Consider the following 20,895-nt stretch of genomic DNA (forward strand, 5'->3'; position numbering starts at 1 on the left):
AATATCAAAGCTTTGTTTATCTTTGTGCACAATTGTTAGTCTGTTTAAAAGAACTTTACGCAGAAATGTAAGGGTATCTGTGTCCCAGTAAAAGTTGTAATCGTGAAATCTTAAATGTAGGTTTAATTGTAGGGCACCCCGCTCAACACGTGTCAACACACGTCTCTGAGTGAAACAGTATCTGTGTGGCTTTGCACAGCATGGTGGTGGACAACATGTTTCCAGCGGGTTCCAGCCCTTTCCTTTCCTCTGCTCTGCTGTGGCTTTGGACAGGGCTGGTCATCTGCCTCTGACTCTGTGAGATGATTGGAGATTCCAGACCGGGCCCTGGAGCCTCCCCCCTCTGACACACTTTCGGTGCGGCCCCACCAGCATGACTTTCACTGTTCTCCAAGGGCGGGTGGTGCACCTTCATTGGAAAAACAAACAAATATGGAGGCTGCTGGAGTGCAAGTGTACAGACCCTGCTCATTTAATTTTCTGTGAGTACAGCTATTTAGCATCTCTGATATTGTTTTCACACTTTAATTTGTGACTTTAATTGCCATGCACTATTTACTTTACACATTAAAATATATTTTGTGGGTAATATATAAGTGTTTGAGGAGTTCTCACTACTATAGCTCCTTACTGTAGCCCATTAAATTGATGTTTATCATTTTTAGTTTTTCTTGTCAGCAGGCCAAAACAGACTGATATTACTATTATAGTGTACTGTCTCAATTTTCTCAATGCAAAGAACCACAACTTCTTATTTTAATACTCTGTTTCTCAAAATCCATCAACTTCTTAGCTCTGACTGTTTGACCAATGGTGGATATGATGTGATGTAGCAGAATAGTGAGCATGCTCATAACAATCATGAGTTTGGGTGGGCAGGGTTGTTTAAGACTGTACAACCATTGTGTTTTCTTTAGCCCCCTCTTTTGTGAGGACACACAAACATGAGAGGAGTAGTGCTTATGCACACGATTGAAAAGGTTAAAAAAGGAACAAAGGAGGTTTTTATGCGTTTCAGTGGTTCTGCTAGCAAAATCCACCAAACGGTGAGTGAAAGAAACAGGGAATCAACCAAAGGTTGTGCTTTGCTGAGTTAAGCCATCTTAGGTCAGTCAAACGGTGCAACACAACAATTTCACAAATCAGATTCTGTTTTTTAAAATCAGAATTTTTGAAAGTTGAAATGGATTATTATAAAATAATGTTGCTTCATATTATAAATGTTATAGTATTTAATTTGAATGAAACAGGAAAATATAAATATCTGCTGAGTAGTTCAGAAATTCTATGTTTTGCCTCTGTTCCTTGAAATAGTGTTTCTAGTAGAAATGGCCAGAATTAAGAGTTTAAATTTATAACTTAAAAAAGAAAAAAGTTCTGTCCATATTTTTTCATTATCCCCATTTGGGCTGCAACTAACGTTTATTATGCAAAACGATTAATCTGCCAATTATTTTTTCAATGAATAATTGGATAGCAAAAAGTTCCCTAAAGGAGACTGTTTGCTAATTTAAACCAGGTGAAACTAAAACGTTTCCACTTGAGGAGTTCTGGATAGAGCATATTGACAGATGGAAAATTATTTTTATATTAAATGCTAAATCTTTACACATTTTCTTTTACAATCCTTGTGTAATTACTGCTCTAAGTGGGTTGCTCTGTCAGCTACAGGCATGATTTAGAGTCTCTATCCTCCATTTAATGATTAATCGATTAGTAAATTAGTTTACGATTTATCACGATTAATCCTAACAATTGTTTCAGCCCTAATCACAATACTTGTATTCCAGGCTAGTATCCTAAAACCCTGAATTCTCTTTTAACAAGTCATAGTATAGCCTTTTGGTTTTCAGATTTGTAAGAATTGTGGGGGAAAAAAATGATGTTTAAAACCAATAAGGTATAATATGATTAAATTATCGTCTGCCTGTCTAACACAACGAGAACATTCATAAGGGGGTTAATTTAGTTAAAAAACTTTATCCGACAACATTATCATTTTATCTTAGTCTGACACTGAATCCAACTAACCATCCTGTTTTAGACCAGTATTTGCTTAATAAGAGAAGACTGAATAATGTTAATGAGTTGTCCTCTCCAGTGAATGAGGACATTTCTATTGTAGGAATCTTCTGATCCAAAACTGATATCAAAAATCATTCTACTAATATCTAAAAATATCAGCCTCCATCTAAAGTCTCTAGTTTTTAGCATGCTGATAGAAATACTCTGCTTCTGTTTAAAGTTTGTGTAATCCGTAGGTTAATAAAACATTTGTTCTCATACTTACTGTTGTTGACTATGGTTCTCTGTAGGGCTGCAACAACGAATCGATAAAATCGATAAAAATCGACTTTTAAAAGCGTTGGCAACGAATTTCATCATCGATTAGTTGTGTCGCGCGATTAATGCGTCATCCGCCGCCGCCGTCATCACTGCCACTTGACTGAAACGGGGGAAGAAAAAAAATTACGGCAGAGCGAGTCAGCGCCGCAGGTGCGCAGTGTTGCCAACTCAGCGACTTTGTCGCTATATTTAGCGACTTTTCAGACCCCTCCAGCGACTATTTTAAAAAAAAGCGACTAGCGACAAATCTGGCGACTTTTTACAGTGTCACTGGCGGCTTTTGGAGACTCTTACGTGAAAGCATGTATCGTTCCTAATCTTGTCCTCCAGCGGCAGCTGCTGTCGTGAGGCGCTTCCCCCATCCCAACCCCGTTCTCCTGCAGAAGTCCCTCTCAGCGCTGCAGTCAGAGCCGCAGGATGTTTACCCTCAGCGTCCAGACTGCAAATGAAGCGCGCATGCGCCGGGATTGACAGCCCAATTCGATCGCAATAATTAAAATAGCCTTTATAAATAAATTAACTTGCAAATTATGAGGGCAAGGCTTTTAAAGTTTAAATCTTCCGGCAAAGATAAAGTAAAGATCCTGCAATTTATGGAAGTAAAGCAGAATAAAATCCAGCAAGATCAGTAATATGTTAATTAATTATATGCCACATTCCCATGTAAATATCTGTCTTTGGAGGATGTGTTTTTTAGCATCCCTAGTTCTCTCATTTTCCAAATACAATTTATAATTTGAATCACAGGGCTATTTTTATCTCTATGGTTCAGTATTTTCTTAAGTAGCAACTTTAACTGCTATACTTTCCTGTCTTAAAAGGCAGAACTCTTCTAGTCTAAAAAAACATCATTTGTTGAAATGGGGGGACCTATTGTTTGAACCCCTTAGGGGCTTTTAAAAACAAAAATGCCTGTCTTTTTTTGCGCTTTATGAAACAAAGTAGCCTATATTTTGTGGATGTACAGCTACATTTCTCATGTAAGTTTGCGTAGTTTTAACACAAACATTTATTTTTCATATTGCACCAGTACAGTTAATGAGCAACCTGTACTTGTGTGCTTGTTTGTTCTGTCTAAAATGTTTATTTTGGAATAAGGAGGTTAATATAAAAAAAAAAATTTTTTCAGATTAATCGAAAAAAAAAATCGGCCGATTCATCGATTTTTTAAATAATCGTTAGTTGCAGCCCTAGTTCTCTGGTTGAATAATATCACTTGATCAAGCCTTTTCTAATATGCCACACTACAAAATGAGCAATGAAAGTATGTAAGATTTGTCCGGATATTGTGTGGGATCACTACAGAGAGCTGCAATATTAGATACTGTATTGGAAATGAAAAAGCTGTATTTGCCTTATGGCTGCAACAAATGATTATTTTGCAAATCGATTAATCTGTCGATAATTTTTTGGGATTAATAATTGGAAAGTCAAAGGCTCCTCGAAATGACTTTTTACAATCAAACCAGGTGAAACTAACACTTTTCCAATTGAGGAGTTCTAGATAGAGCATATTGACAGATGGAAAATAAAAATATTGGTATAATTACTGCTCTAAATGAGTCTCTCTGTCTGCCAAAGGCATGTTTTTGAGTTTTTACTCCAGCTAAAAATTAATCCATTAATAAATTAGTTGATAATTATTTCAACAATTGTTTCAGCCCTAAACATTATTAGCAACAAATTTTCTAGGATCAGAGCCTTTTATGGTCACCCAAAAATGCTGATATGTTATCCTTATGCCAAGCTGTAGCTAGTTTTGAGGTAAGCTTCTGTGTCATTTTCCTTCCTGGCTTTTATCTGAAGATTTTCCTTTATATGGAACCATTTTATTTGTTAATGATGCCATTTTATGTGAAATACATAACCTCCATGGGCTATAAAATGTTTGCGCATCATGAAGCTTCCACCACCATACTTGAGAACTGGGATAGTGTTGTCAGGGTCACAGTAGGGTTTTTTTTTTTATAATTCCTACTTGGTCTCTACATCAGTAGTGGGGCTACATAGTATGGAAAACCCACTTTTTATGCTGTTTTTTTTTTTCCTACCAAAAAATATATAATCTAAAATGTCTACATAATGTTAGTGAAGTATGACATTCATTATGCTAACAAAGACCAATAAAGCTGATTCTTATTTTTTCATTTCAATATCAACATTGGCACTATTGACACTGAAAAGAATAGTGATATTGGAATACAGTTATTATTGCTGAATAGTTTAATGTAATGTGTGCCCATGCACGGTAATATGTACTCGGATTGAAACTTTAACTGAAATAGTTCTTGAACCTAATAAAGTTTATAGAACAAAAGAGGATCAAGATCACAGAGAGACATAAATGGCAAAGAGATTTAAGGAAAGTTTAGCTTTATTTTAATTGATATGATCAACCTCACATGTAACAATCATAATGCCACCTGTATTTTTCTCTTTATTCTGCAATATTCAGTAGCCTCCTGGACTTTGCTCATTAACAGCTTGGCGAAATATCTTGCCCAAAGTTCAGCATCACAGTTTTTAGGAAAGGCTATGCATCAGATCAGAGAAGTTCATAGTTGGCTAATTGAAGCCTCAAGCTAAAAATGTACCACCATGGGTGGTGTAGTAGTAGCTTCATTTGCAAACTAATTGGAATTGCTCAATCCCTATAAACTCTAAAAAAAATCAACACTGTATCTAGGAGGTATAAAGAGGAGTTTGGGTATGGATTGCATTTTCATATTGTCACCTTCCCTAGCACATCCCTGGTAAAACCACAAAGTGGCAAATACAAGAACCAATTTTTCTTCACATAGAGGAGCACAGAAGGCTAGGATTACAACAGTTTACTCTCAATGATTAAAACTTATAGGAAAGGAAAGCCATCTGTGTTTCCCCATGTGTTACTTTAGACTGGTGGTTAGGTGGCTGAGAAAAGAAGACAGATTTCCATCTGTTCTAAAAGACTAATTTTGTCATTTGAATAAAAATCAAAACAATAAAAATATCCCCAAACTGTAGTGATCGGTTTTATATTATTTTATTTGAAGTATGTATTAGTAATTATTGTTTTATATTACTACCTCAGATAAACATGTTAAAGTTTGTAATATTTTTGCAATTTGTTCCATGTAATCACAAGAAAAGAGGAAATAAAGGAAATGAAAGAGTTGGACTGTTTTAGGAATTTAAACATTCAAAGAGAGAAGCAGATTAAGGAATTAAAGAGAACAAAAAGCCTTCAGTGGAAACAAAAAGTTTCAATCGTAGATCCTGAATCTTTTGTTAGAAATTTCTTGAATAAAAGGAAACACAGTCGCCTAAAGCCAAACACTCAGAGGCTGATGCCATGTACCAAAAACAGTTCAAAGGAACTTTTGTAGAAAAAGGAAATGACTGTCAGATTGAACGACTTAAACCTCTGCAGAGCTTTAAGACCAAGCTGAAATTCAGCTTTTCCTTTTAATTTTTGTTCTTTAATATGAACGATTTTGGCTCTAATTGTCTCCCTCTGATTACCGGAGGACAGGTCAGTCCGTGAGGTATTAGACCGTGAGACTATACGTGGTGCTGGAAGAGAACTATAGCACGTTGACGGCTCAACAGCCAGTGAATATGCCACAGACAGAGGCAGTGTTTGACCGATCTGGCTAATTAGTGCGATTACTGCACAGCTGGATTGGCCAGACTTTTTACGGTGTTGTATCAAAAGGATCACTCACTCGATGAAGGCTTCGTCCCGACAACTTCTGCTTCAACAGAGTCTCTCTATTTTAGGACTGCTAGACTTTGTCTGGGGAGCAGCCGTCTAAATTTAAGAGAGTGGGAAAACTGAAGAAGCCTGTTCTTTAAAGTTCCTCTTTCGCAGAGGGTAAAATCTGTGAATCTTAAACTTTGTAAAGTTTATGCTTAAAACAATTCAGTGTTCTCAAAAAATGGTTTGTCTTTTATGAAATGACCTTTTTTTAGGATACATTTAATGAGGAGTTTTAAGAAATAGTATTTAGGGAGAGACATGTTAGATTTTTTTAATTTTGTTAATAACTAACCTGTGGTAGATGGCTCTCTTTCTTTCCTTATTTAGAATAAATCCAGTTTAGTCAGACCCAGAGGCTGCTGAAACTAAGATTGACTGACATGCTAAAAAAAAGCTAACTTCTACTATCTTAAAACAATAAGTCTCAAAAATGACAAAAGCAGTTCATCTGAGAAATGTTGCATGTTTTTTTTTTTTTCCAACCAAAGTTATGTTTGTATTAGACAGTTATAAAAATATGCTCACAAAGGAAACACGCAGGGTAGAAAATGGGCCAGAAAAACATTCTTGCATAAAACCCTCTACCGACTTCCTTTATTTTCCAATAAAAAGAGTCCGACAAAGAGATCAATCATGATATTGGGATTGCAAGATGAAATTGGAGCAAAGTTTGCAGAAACTGAAAATTGTTTTTTTTTATTTATTTATTTTTTTATTTCACAAATAAAGGTCAAAGTTTAAAGGATTGGAAAGTATTTTTGAAAGAAACTTAAGTCAGTATAGGATCATTTAGAGCAGGTTTGATTTGTCTGTCTTGTTTTTTAATGGTCTAATTTTGAGATGGAGTCAATGGATCAAAAAACATTAATAATTGCTCCTTTCAGGTTTTCACTAGTATAATAAAGGTTTCACTGTGTGTTTTAAGAAACCCTTTTTGTAAAGCTTTGAAGTAAAGGTTTGATCTTTCCAAATATAGGCAGATAGCATATTTCTTAGAAATTCTGAAATAGCCCTTTCATCATTTGTTCTGAACTGACAGGCATACACTTTCAGAGATTATACTGCACATACAGATGCCCTTTTAGTTTTTTTCCTCTGATTTTAGGCAGTAATGCAGTAATGCGCTGTTTATTTTAAAAAAAGTATTACTGTCAATGTTTGCTTTAGCAGGACTGTACAACATCAGACCTACGTAATACTGGTTATTTAATTACCGTAGTTTCTATATAATCGAAAAATAAAATTTTGATCTTTTTAGATTATCAAGTACTCTTGCTTTTTAGACAAACAAGCCCCCATCTTCAATATATTTAATTAGTGAATTCTGAAGAGGAAATGTTTTTGTTTTTTTTAACTGAGCTCTGTACAGCCAAGGGGAAGAGCTGCCCACATCCTTTCCACCAACAATGAGGTTGTTGATGGAAAGGATCTAAGCATTCTAAAAGTGATTCAAAAAGGTTCCCAGAATTAAAGTATGTAAACAATTTATGATAATCTTTATCTCTTTAGTTATATTACCCTATGTTTTATATCGTGTATGACTATGTCCAAGTTGTAGTTTGACTTAGTTAAAAATCTGTTGTTAGTTTTAGAAATGGGCAATCAGAGGGTCAGGGTGATATGATCTCCAGCAAGGGCCCAAACAGCTCACCAGTCCATTTCAGGGCAACACAGAGACAAACAACCATTCAAACCCATTCCTAAGGAGAATTTAGAGAAGCCAATTAACCTAACAGTCATGTATTTGGACTGTGGGAGGAAGCCGGAGTACCCAGAGAGAACCCACGCATGCTCAGGGAGAACATGAAAACTCCATGCAGAAAGACCCTGGGCTGGGAATCGAACCCACAACCTTGCTAGAAGGCAGCAGTGCTACCCACTGCTCCACAGAGCAGCCATGTTGCATGACAGTATTGGTAAATATTGCATTTGTGTCCATTGTAAGCCTTTTCTGCTGCTGGACTTTGTGGTACTGGCTAAACATTACATTAGCATGTGAAATGATAGTAAATTACATTCAGGATGTTTTAGCCTGCAATTACTGCCCTCCAAAGAGTACATTGCAATATGCATATTGCAGACCCTGAAACTGGAGTGGTGGCATTTTTGTGATACATTTTCTGAGCCCTGTAGGCAGATATTCCTAAATGTGTTCTTAAAATCTCAAATGTTTATGAAAAATGGGTCCTTTAAATAAGAATTAGGAAAAAAAGAAACAGACCTGAAGCATCCATCCATCCATCCATCCATCCATCCATCCATCCATCGTTTTCTCTGCCGCATGATGGAGGTTCTTCTTGTTCACATTGGATGTTGGAGGGTACATCCTTTTTCCTGACTGTTGGTTGCAACTTAATTTGATCCAATATTAAACTGGATTGCTGCTGGTATTGAACAAATTAACTGTTACCCGAATTACAAGACTCTTTAGCTATGCAACATAATGATATTAATGACATACTGTAAGATAATGACATTAAACAGCAAGTTAATAAATAACAGTAGTGAAACTGCTGTGTAAGGACAGTGGGGAAAAAAGTATTTTGTGATATGATTCGATCTGAAAAATTAATATGAGAATCTATTCAGAGTTTGAAAATATATTTACCCCGTGCTACAATAAAATCCCCTCCCTTTAAACACTTTCAGGCTCAGTATAGGTTGATTCAGAATGGATATACAATCCCTCCAGAAGGTTTTGGGTCTGCCTTGGTGTATCCTCCCAGTTGCACATTCTAGGATCTCACTGTGAAACAGGCCTGACAATCAGTCACTTAGATTTCCAAGCAAAGCAAGCTACTGCCCATATTTAAACTTTCATTGAATTCCACAAACAGGATCAGAAGATGGGGGAAGGCCTGGCATAGTCCAGCCTGTACTAGAGTCCAAAGTTCCACATGTAGTGTCCAGGGTGGAGGGGTCAGCTGAAATCTTACCTGCTCACCTCCGAGTCCTGGAGGCATGCAGTTCCTGAAGAGAAGGAAGATTGCAGCCAGTTACCTTTTTTGCAGAAATACACTACAGTCTGCTCTTGATCTTGCTGCTTTTCAGGAGAGAGGGATGGACTCACTGATGTTGGAGTAGAAGTGCACCATTGTTGTTTTTGGCAGAAAGAACTTTGGTAACTGCAGGAAGTGCATTCTCTGCTGTGCCTTGTTGTGAGTGAGATGATGTTCAGCTCTCAATTGGGATCCTATGTGATGATGATGTTCAGGAGGCAGGAGTCCACAGTGCTGACTAGACTCATAGAGATGGATGGGGCTGTGCTTTTGTAAAAGTTTATCTCTACCATTTTTAGAGCATTGAGCTCCAGATTGCATTGGCTGCACCATTTGCACCAGTCTCCTACCTGTAGACAGACCCTTTGTCCCCAGAGATGATTCTAGTAATGCTGTGTCAGCTGCAAAGTTCAGGACCTAGACAAATTGGTGACCCGAGGTGCAGCTGTTGGTGTACAGGGAGGAGAGCAGAAATTTATTTTGTCTGCTGTTTTTTTTTTTATAATTTTGTGCCCTCCTTTTATCCATCCCTTTCTTTTTTCTCTGCTTGACCTCTTCTTCCCCGCATGACCTTAGTCTACACTCCCTCTAATAGCACCTTCAACTCTCCATCTTTTCACTCATCTTATCTTTGTAGTCAGGCTCTCTGGGAATCACTCATTCGACATCTTTTCTCTACCCCTCCTCTCCACAGCAGCCCGTCGGACCAGCATGGCTCCTCCAAGCCCCCACTGAGCTCCTCGGCTGTGACATCTCGCATCCTGCTGCGGCAACAGCTAATGCGGGAGCAGCTTCAAGAGCAGGAGCGGCGGGAGCAGCAAAGACAACAGTCCTCCCATTACTCACAAACCACAGCGACCCAGACCCCTGCCATCAATGTCAGCGTCCCTGTCGGTGTACCTGAAGGAGCACAGGTGCCAATGGAGGTGCTTAAGGTACGCGGCATTCGCTCCAAGGAAGGAGGTGGAGTGTGTCAGCTTTTTTTAATTAGCAGGCTTGGTTCTGTATAAAGTTTCCATCTCTGGAAGTTGTATGCGTCACTGCCCCAGTCTAAAGGGTCCAGTTGTATTAATAGATGCTGGTGACTCGAGTGTGGGCAGTCAGGCAGTTGTGGTTTTACTACAACTGGCTGAAAAAAAATCTAAAAGAAAAATCACCCAGGAGTGAGTGAAGTGTGTTAAAATGTGAATATGAGGATTATCTTTCCTGAGAGAATTCCTCTTTAATGCACGCTGTGCTTCCAGCCGTTTGGTTTTAGCCATCTTTAATCCTATTTGCTCAGCTACGTTCACATCTTTTCGTAGCTTTGATTCCCTCGCAGCCGGAGGGACAGAAGACTGTTCAGATTTTCTGTCTCAGTAGAGAGCAGTGGGTTTTGCTTTTAAATTTCCATCAAGCATATAGGTAAGTTTTATTCTTCAACGTTTTCCACCGTGCATTTTTTTAAATCTTATTTCTTTTTTTTAGCGATTTCTTTTAACAATGAATATCCTTGGAAAATGTGTTGAGTTGTGTTGCATAAATGTAAACCCTACTGAAAATCTCATCGCCATCTACACTTTTTGATCCTTCTTTTATAAATATGCTCCCATACTATTTACTTCTATGTTTTCCCTTTATGCACATTTATTTCTATGATATGAAAAACATTTGCATGTGGCTGTGATTTTTGGAAAGTTTTTTTGGACACAGAATGCTACTAGAACATTACTTGCAGTTTTCTTGAGTGTTTTATTGGGAAAATAACTTTTCCAATTATTTATGAAGGAGTTAGCTTTTATATGTTGTATATTTGATGGTATTTTTTTGGAACCATTTACATTTTCCCTTGTATCAAATATACAACATATATAGAAGTTTATGTGTCAGAAAGTGCATAAGAACACATTAGTCTTCTTAAAGTTAGTTTGCTGAGAGGATTCAATTTCATTCAGCATTAGTAATGTTTTTTTCTTAATTTAATCACTGCCATAGAAATTATAATCATATGCTTTGTCAGTCATGGATTTGATGCTGTTTAAATTCACATAGACATTTTAGAAGCCGTAAAGATAAAATTGACTATTGAAAAGTAAAAATTTGTATTTGTTTGCACAAAATGATAAGTATGTCAATTCAGTGCGTTCCACATTTATTAGTACGCTAGTAAAGATCTGTAAAAAGTATTAGAGTTAATTGCCTTTTCCAGTCGCACAATCTCACATGGATAATTCACAGACCGTTTCCATGACTGTCATTATAGTCAAATTCTGCCTTAATGTTTGGAGGTTTTTCATCCCTTTTCCCATTTTTAAAAATGGATAAGAGAAATTGATTCTGTGATGCAGAACATTTACATCCTGGTTTAGGAAGAAGCCCCAGATTAATAATTGACTAACAACAAAGTATACATTTTAAAAAAACACTTAAGTTGGATGTTTTAATCAGGACAGTTAGTTGCATTAATTTAATTATCTGTGAGTATGTAAAACACAGGGTTTTTCTCCCTAGGTTTCTTTCATTATAAATAAATGCAATGTATTAAAAGGTAGAAATGTTTTCCTTTTTCCAGTTACAATGATGCCTTTCCAATGAAATGTCCAATTTCTGTTTTAAAATAGTGATACTTATCATGATCTCTAAAGGAAAACAAATTATTAAAATTTTTGAAGATGGAGAATTTCCTTTAAAGTTACAGGGAAATACTTAATCCATCTGTAACAAACATTTGGAGGTTATGTGCTCATATTTTGTTCACACTGGGTTTGTGTTGCATGGGTCAACTTTGAAAACAAATACATTGAAGTGATTACCTTCTCCTTTCAGGATAAACAAGACCTGCTCTCCATAATCTGGAGGTCTTTGAGAGCTTTAGGACGCCCCCACTCTGAACTCTCACCCTGAGTATAATACATAAAGTTAGAGTAATTTCTCTGCATTTGGCAGAGCTTACAGAAATTCTTCTCTGACTGAGGTCTTCAAAATCAAAAGGCGGTTCCAGTTTTGCACTGTTGAGCTGGGTTAACCTGCTCCCTGTCTGTAGGTAGATTAGCAGAGTCCACACAGAGCTCAGGGGTACCAGGCAGAGCTGCTGAACCGTAGAGAGTGCAAACATTAAGCTCAGATGAGTTTATCTAAAGACTGATTGGACCCTTAATTAACCAAGTGACCTCTGACCTCCTGGGGGAATAAGTATGGGATCGGTTTAGGGATCAAGACCAAGGGGAGCACAGCCTTACCACACACTGAACGCTAATTCAGTGAAGAATGCTTGTAATTAGCCTTCATTGCTTTAATTCCATTGCATATTTAAGAAAATCCACTGCTTTGAAATTTGTGCAAGGTTACTTCCTAAAAGTGTAAAAAATGTCTTAGTTTATTTAAGAGACTTAGGTAGCAATAAAAAAACAATGTACTATTCTCAATTTTTGTGATTTTTTTATTAAATTTTTTCCTACTAACAAATAAGAACAGCTCTCAGAGTTTTTGCTTTTTTTTTTTTTTTTTTTTTTTACTTCTCTGCCTGAGCTGTCATTACCTAAATCAGGAACAGAAGTGATGAGGGCAGTATCTGTAAAGCAGGGTTTTACAAGCACAAAAGAAAAAAAAGTGATACTGGGCTTGACATTTTTAACTGTTTTAAGGATGTTGCAGCAATTAGCATGATTAGAGTGGTTATTCTGGGCACAAAAGAGTGTTTTTTCCCCCCCAAAGGTTAGATGGGTTTCTCTTTGGTCATCATTGGTTCTTACCTTATAATCTCCCATGCAAGCAATTTAATGCAGTCTCTTTTTCAAATGCTCTTTATTAAGCTCGACCCTAACTAAGGAAATTGAGGCCTGCAGTTCTTGAAGTAAATTTGGCAGGTAGGATGGTTACCAGCTGTTCCACCATGTTTTGTTTTTTTCTTTGTGAATAATAACTCTTGCTTAGCCTCTTAATGATGCATAAGCAGTAGCTTTTTGGGTGTTCTTAATACTAATTCTTGGTTAAGACAGGTTTCAGTAAAATAGTTATTTTTTTCATCACCTTCCCACAGCCTGAATAAATTGCAAATGTCTTAACTTTTTGTAGAAGCTCTTTGCACCATCTGACTTTCCTTAATTTCTTTTTACTCTTTATTTTGCCAATAATCTTGCAAGAGAATTGTTTTACCACTGGTGGCTCATTTTTAAACCAGTTCCTTTTGATAAATTTCTTCATAGCTACCATCATTTTTTTCTTTCAAGAAATATTTGTCTTTTAATGTAATCATGCCTTCTGGCATTAAATTAAATTTCTTTAAAATAAAACCTGTGAGTCTCTTGGGATTTTACCCTGAACAAGTCAATTAACTGCACCATCAGAAAACAAGTGTTTGAAAGTAGTGTTACTGCATTTCCTCCAAAATTGTTGGTCTGTTTTAGTTTAAATACATTCTTCCATCTGAATTCTCTATGGCTTTTTGAGCTGGTAGAACTTAATTGTGTTTTGTGCGTCAGCTGCAAATTACTCTCTGGAACTTGTTTTTGCATTTCTTTTTCCCATTTTGCATTTGAATAAAGACCATTTTTTTCCATTTGCGTTTTTAAATACGGTACATTAGTGTAGTGAAGAGGCTAATAAAGAAGGCATCCGGTTAATTGTGTATAGCATAATTTCTACCAACATATTATGGTTATCCGATAAATTATGAAGTCATTTTTTTGTGTTTTGTATTAGATTTAAGGGAAAAGCAATCTAAAGGTGAAAATAGACAGTTGTGACTGCCCAATAGGAAAGGAGGCCTACCCATCACACATTTTTACATCGAAAGAAAAAATCAGCAAAGACTTGGGTTCTGAGGGAGAGAAGAAATGCTTTTGAGAGAAATATATTGTTCAGATATTTTTTCTCCCCTTGGAACTCATTTTCTAAATTTTAATTAATATTTTATTTATTCTATGACAATATATTTTCTCTCAAAACTTTTTCTTTAGTCATCAGTTTAATAAATGTGTTCTCTCTAAGAAATATATATATATTTTACTTTAAAATATATTTTCCCCTTTTAAATCACTTTTTTATTTGAATTAAATAAAAACACAAAAATAACTCCACAATAAAGGTGGTTTCAGGTGGTTCTAGGACCTAAAATGTCTCCCTCCCAGTTTGTCCTGAGGTTGGATCCTACTCTGAGCCAGTGCTATCTGTTTTCTTTTGGCAGTGTAGTCTAAAGAGCACTAACACAAAACAGGCCTCATTTATGCAGTGTAAAAATATTTTCTTACATTTGGTATGTAAATTTGGACAGGCCACCTTGTTCCTTAAAACTAAGCTAATAACAAGTAGCTATCATTTACACTGTAATAATTTTTATATTGAAAATAGTTTTATTTTTACTTTTAGAACAACCAAATGCAGAATAGATTTGATTCATTCATTAACTGGAAAACTTAATCAATGATTGGACTTTCCAACCAGCATATCACTAGCAATGGGCAATCAAACAGGTCAACTGAAGATTCCTTTGTGCATCCCAGCTATAGACAGAATGTTGTAACAGAAAAAACTGCCCTGTATTTATCCTGTCTCTTAGGGGCTAAGGGTCTCATTTAGGGATTCAGGGTGGCAGCCTGGGCCTTGGATCGCATATTTGCAGTCCTCTTGGAACATTAGTGCTCTGCTTTAACATCTACGCTACCATACATTGTTTTTTTTCCCATGGGAATACAAAAAAATCCTTATTTATTTGAGGAATCTTTGTCAAAGGCCCATATTTTCTATTACCGGTAAAATAACATCATTACACAAAATAAAGTAAGAACAAGTAAGTAGTATCCACAAGATTATCATCTGATATGATCTCTGCTGACATTAACAGTATTTACCATTTAAAAGCATGGTTTTTATTAGCCAGGGATATTAATTTTCCATACTTGTGCATTTTAGGCTCACAATATGTCAGAAGGAGAGGAAAACATGACAATGAAATGTAACTATTCACATTAGTATCACAGTTGTTGTGTGCAAGTTCTGCAAAGCATGTTAGGAGCTTAACTCGGAGACAAAGAGGACCATTGTTTTAGGATGCAAGGCAAATGGAGGCTGTCTTGTTAATGTATCCTGTTTTGACCATCACAAAATGCCTTGGGTATCCAAGTAAAAAAAAAAAAAAACATACAAATCACTGTTTGTCATTCTGAGTCCAAACTACAACATTTTTTTTTTAAAACAGTGGGATGCATTGTGCTTGCTTTTGCAACGTTTCTGACTTTTCAGGGGTTAAGTTGCTAATGTCCTCTGGCCTGTAAATGCCTAAAAATGTGCACAAAGATAAATGGCTTGCTTGTTTAATGGAGTTTTAAATGCTGGAATTTGTTGTCACAGTTTATGTTTTACTTTCAGGCAAGTACATGGATTGAAGTTGAGTAAAGTGTAACTGAGTTTTTCCCGACTTGACGCACATTTCAACTGCACTCACTACACCCTGCCAAGCTGATAACAAGAAAACAGTGACTTTGCAGAGGGTCCTTCTTTGCATGAGAGTCTATTAACACAATATAATAAGGATATTTATTCTAGTTAAAAATAGTCCACTTGTTGTTCCAACTAAAGCAAGGACCAACTCTGGTCTGTGGCCCTGAAGAGGCTTCATTGAAGTCTGCTGAAGCTCTGCCCAACGAGCAAAAATTGGTGGGAAAGATGACATGATTTACATGCAAATGACGTCTACATTTGGTTGAAAATTGAAAGGTGAAAAGCCGTAATTTTTAGATCATTAACCTCTCAAAATCCACCTGGTCGCCGGCGACCTGTTTTAATGCTTTTACAACTGATAACCCATACTGCATGAAAATTACAGTGGTAAAATTTTTACCAATATAGACATGTTAGACATCGTTGGAAAGCTTAGAACATCCAGTTTTTGACATCAGAAAAGTTAGCTGGTCATAGCTAATGCTTAGCATCTTGCTAATATTTACTTCCTAATACTTATTTCCTCATTTTTTTGCCCATGTTGTTTGGTAGGTTTCTTTACATCGTCTTCTTACCTACAAGACAAAAGTGTCTGCATCTTTGTATGACTCGATTTGAGTCGGGGACAGTCGATGAAGTCTCACAAGCGCTCTTTGCCTGTAAGCCAATGACGCACCAAGTAGAGCGATATTACGCCTCATGGAGTCCTGCTGTTATAGGTTAAGACCACATGGGCTGTTTGGCTTTGGAGCCAATGAAATAAGGTTATTGATAAGGTATTGATCGATATCGATAATTATTGAAAAGATTTGAAACCATATTTTATGTGCAGCTCTGCCTGGACTTTTTATGATATTGCTATATGATTTAATTTTAATAAAGAACACAAACACAGACTTCCAATTAAATATTTATTTAACCAACTTTTTTAACCATAACAGAATTGTTTTAAAGAAAAATAACTTAAAAGACCTGAGTTATGTTATTAAATACTGACAAAGAATAAACTAAAGTGACCAGAAAAGTGACCAAAATAAATATAACAAATAAATAAATAGAATACCCTATTTGGGTGGGAATAGTACACCACCAGCTTGTGGTAATTAAAAGATTGTAGGACTAGGCTACCATGTAAACTCCACTCAACAAGAACAAAAACCCAAACAAAAATCAACTCACCCTTTAGCCTAGCATTTCTATGGGGTATTTTTTCTCACCCCCATTCTTCTAGAGGTGCTGCTGGCACCTCGTTATGGTTCAGCTTAGTTTCCTGCTTTAACCTGAGTTATTACTTTGAAGTTGCTGGCCCCTCAGCATTTTCAATTGTTAGAACTACATGGGAAACTGCCCAGAACAGATTTTTTTTCCCCCGAAATTCCCGAAGATTCCTCGGAGGAGAGCCGCGCCGGGGCCTACACAGCTCGTACTCCTGCGGGTGTGAGCGGCTGAGATGATAAAAAAAAAAAAAGTTGGTTGTGTTATCAGACTTCGTTTTCACTGGTTCCCTACACATTTTACAGAAGACTGTGGTTTGTTTTTTGTCCGACTTGCCATTACCGAAATACTGCCAAACTAGCAAACTACAAAAACCCTTCTTTGGAACAATTTCCTCCGCCTCTTCTTGCTGCGACATCTTCATGTGCTCTGTGTTGTGGTTTGAGAGGGCGGCGCTTTGTGGAAGTAGTGAAGGAAGGAAGTAGTGACTAGCATAAACCTACATGATAGGCTACAATGAGAATGAAGGAAAACACGTCTATCGATCGATATATATCGTTATTGAATTATCGCCCAGCCCTAGTTTCAAACAAGGCTACACATGGCTGGGTTGTATAAAGGAGAGTCATGTTACCAGCTTGCGTAAGAGTGAAACACACAGCAAAGACTGGATGCCAATGTTCGTTATTCTATGGGTCAAATAGTTGAATAATAGCATGTGGCACAATATGGCACATTTGGAGAGATTTGGAGACTTTGGTGATACCAAAAGTTCGAAGCCCCACAGCTCTGGAACTGTTATAGCTAGAGGTCTGAAATGTTCTGCATTTGTGGTTGACATGATTTAGAACAAATGTAATATACCAAGTCATGCCTATTCTCAAGCATATCTTAATTACTGCTATTCAAACAATGCCTATTATTTTCGAGAAAAAGAAAAACAACTTTGAGTCATGTTTGAACTGATGCAGCTTTGGCTGTGTTTTAATCACTCATATTTTTTTTATATTTTCAGAAACTAGAAGGTGTTAGCTTTCAAATTATGTATCACACATGTAATTTGGTCTTACAGTTCCTCAGCTATTTGTTCCATTTGGGCATGCAAAATAGGTGAGGATTACTTCAAAATGAGGTGGATAGACCTGACTGGGTTTCCAATGTCTAATATTGGACTAAAGTGGGACAAAATCAGACTAACCAAACATGGTGCAATTTTCAACAACTATTTCTGGACTAAATTAAGACTATGATGGGCTGACCAAATTTAGCCTAAAAACCACTCAACCAAATGACGTTGAGTGTGTAGGAGATGAACTTATATATAGATATGATCCCTGAGGACAAACCAAGCTGAAAAAGCTCAAATGCTTGTTTAAGTATGAAGAAAGTAAACCAGGTGATCAACAAATATTATTAAAAAAGTGTAAGATCAGTTATCTGCATCTTTTTCCTAAATCAGTTAATGATTTTAAGGATTAAAGGCATGATAATTTTTGTGCGCTACTTTGCTAGTGTAAACAAACAAAAAGCTCCAGTGCCTTGCAAAATTATTCGTACTGCTTCGGCTTTTCCCTATTATGCAATTCAGCAACTAGAAATTTAAACAGCTTTAGTTAGCTTCAGTAATAAATGTTTTATAAAAAAAATTACAAGCAGAATTACATGCGGAATATAAAAAAGCTGAAACACTTTTTTACAAAAATAAATTACAAACCATATCTTTCCAAGAAACAGGAAAACTAACCCATGAATGACCTCCTGATTGTATACAGTATGTATAAAATAAATTCATATGACAGAAGGCTTTTTATAATTGTAACTTATCAATAGGAACTTTGTGAGATATTCTTGGGGAAGAATAAAGTTAGAAAAACTTGCTTAAACTTGTTAAGAGATTTAACATATAGGCCCTGATAATTCAAAAGGCTTGCACGTCTTTTAAACACATGCAAATTTGTTTGCACATGCAGAGCAGATTTTATATGGTGCACCACAAGCTTGTGTTTGCAATGCAGGAGTCAAAGTTCTGAAAACTTTCTTTTTGAGTGTGTTCCTACACAAAATCTTCATAAAGACCAAACTGCACAGGTATTTTCAAAGGTAAGAAATTGCATTTTTCGGATATCCAAATCCTAAAAACAACTTCTCAAACTTTAAACAGCAGTTTTTGGCCCTTTATTTAACAGGTCATAGTGACCAAAAATTAGGCATTTTTATACTGACAGACATTCTACTGTCTAACAACAGTGAAATGATATTAATGGGGTAGAATTTGGGCTGGCTCAAACGAATAAAGCAGGAGTGCTGTTTTTGACAGCCATCTTAGATTAAGTCTTAGTCTTAAGGACGATATTATTAGTCTTAGTCGCATTTTAGTAGTTATGATATGTGATAGTTTTAGTTAGTTTAGTCGAATAAAACTTAAAAAGGTTTTAGTCAGTTTTATGTGCAAAAAAAAAAACATTTACAATTTCAAATGACAACCAGATTCTTTACCAGATTAACAGCTCTTGCCTAGATACTACAATTGCTAGGTACAGAATGCTGCCGTGCAGTTCATCAGTGCTGTTGGGCAGAAAACTTTGATTTATAGTGTTCAAATAAACTTTTTTTATGAATTCAATCCCTACCTTTTAACAAATTGTCTCACAAAAGCTGTGAAATCTAGCAGATCTAGTTTAACACGTCATATTGGTTGATATAGCAGACAGACAGGCGAACAAAATTTACAATAAAGGAATGGTTTTAGACATACAAGGTTTCCATTCGAAAGCAACACATCCTGATCTACTATGAATTATTCATTACACACAGATAAATCAATCTTCATAACTCGAAAAAAGCAAAGAACAAAAACATTATTCTTTCTACTTTGGCAATTTTTGGTTTATTTCTGAGAATTTGCCCCTTAGTTACTACTGTTCAGGGGTCAAAGTAGATTTAAATTCAAAAGGGTCTGATATAAAAACAGGGTCCATCCACAAGATTTTATTAAACTATTACTGGCTTACCTTATTTTGTAGTCTGTAGGGTGAAGTAGATGTTAAGAGGAGTAGGTGGAGGTAAATTCAAATGCTTAAAGCAGTGGCCCCCAACATTTTCTGTGCCATGGGCAAGTTTAATGTGGGACAAAATTCTTATGGACTGGTCTATAAATGTAGTACCCACTGATTCCTATGGCGACATTAAACATTCCTTGAAAATAAGCAACCTCAAAACCAAAGTGCATAAAAAGCCTACTAACTACTCAAAACAGCAGTGAGTGAGTGGAATCCCAGAGCTTGCTTTGCTGCAATCAGATGATGGGGGTATCATGTGACCTATGGTGTTGTGGCCGACATATGTCAAAGATGGATGTAACTGAGTTATTTTAGCAATAGCTATATTAAAACAGTTTTTTGGAACAGAAATTCCTTAATTTCCAGGGAGATAGACGGAGAAAGCTTGGTAAACTCTGGCTTTTCAACAATACACATACTCACACACTCACACTTAAGGTAAATTTAGAGTAAACTGTTTCTTAAAGTAATGTATTTGGATTAAACTTGGAAATCATGAAAACTTGATGCAAAAAAAAAACACTTAAATCTGGGAATCAAACTGCAGAACCTTCTTTCTGCCAGGAAAAAACTGTTAACAACTTGCATAACTGAGCAGCCTCTTGTGTTAAACAGACAGCAAAATGTTAATTACACTAGAAATTAGAAAACAATTGTTTTAATCAGATATGATCAGTACAATGTTTTCTGACTTCAATTTGTCAAGAGAAATTACCATCTTTGGTTCAACATGGTATCATACATATTTCCTTTAAAAAAGGATGATAATATGCTTTGCTTTGTCTTTGTGCGAAAATTAAGTCATATTCATTATCATCATATTTTCTAGCTATCACTGAAAGATTATGTTCATATATCCTTCTTTACCCTTTTGCCTAACAAAATGAGATAAACTTGTCTAAACATATTGTTTCAGGTAATTATAATAACATTACAGTTATATTCTCTTTAAATGTGCTTCCACCCAAAACATCTATTTGTCTTAACTCTTTACTTTTGCATGTAATAACATTAGGTCATTCTTAATAACATTAACATTCTAAGTCATTTTTGTAGCATATATGAACTGTATCACTTTTATCTTGTCTATCATACATTTAATTTAGCTTTAAGATAT

The 20,895-nt window shown here is 36.1% G+C and overlaps 1 protein-coding gene across 5 annotated transcripts in view; it reads left to right on the forward strand.

Annotated features, from left to right (window-relative positions):
• Positions 1-20,895, forward strand: part of LOC119782008 (microphthalmia-associated transcription factor-like) — a 43,393-nt gene that overhangs the window by 10,047 nt on the left and 12,451 nt on the right. For 2 of the 5 annotated variants that reach the window (XM_038282711.1, XM_038282712.1), the window contains exon 2: positions 9,782-10,022. In XM_038282711.1, coding sequence (XP_038138639.1) covers positions 9,782-10,022 — 241 coding nt within the window. Of the gene's footprint in view, positions 1-330; positions 483-9,781; positions 10,023-20,895 lie in introns of those variants that run through there. The other 3 variants (XM_038282713.1, XM_038282715.1, XM_038282716.1) reach the window with 2 other exon arrangements.

This window comes from Cyprinodon tularosa, unplaced genomic scaffold (genome assembly GCF_016077235.1).
Source record: "Cyprinodon tularosa strain WSP-4 unplaced genomic scaffold, ASM1607723v1 ctg187, whole genome shotgun sequence".
Taxonomy (NCBI): domain Eukaryota; kingdom Metazoa; phylum Chordata; class Actinopteri; order Cyprinodontiformes; family Cyprinodontidae; genus Cyprinodon; species Cyprinodon tularosa.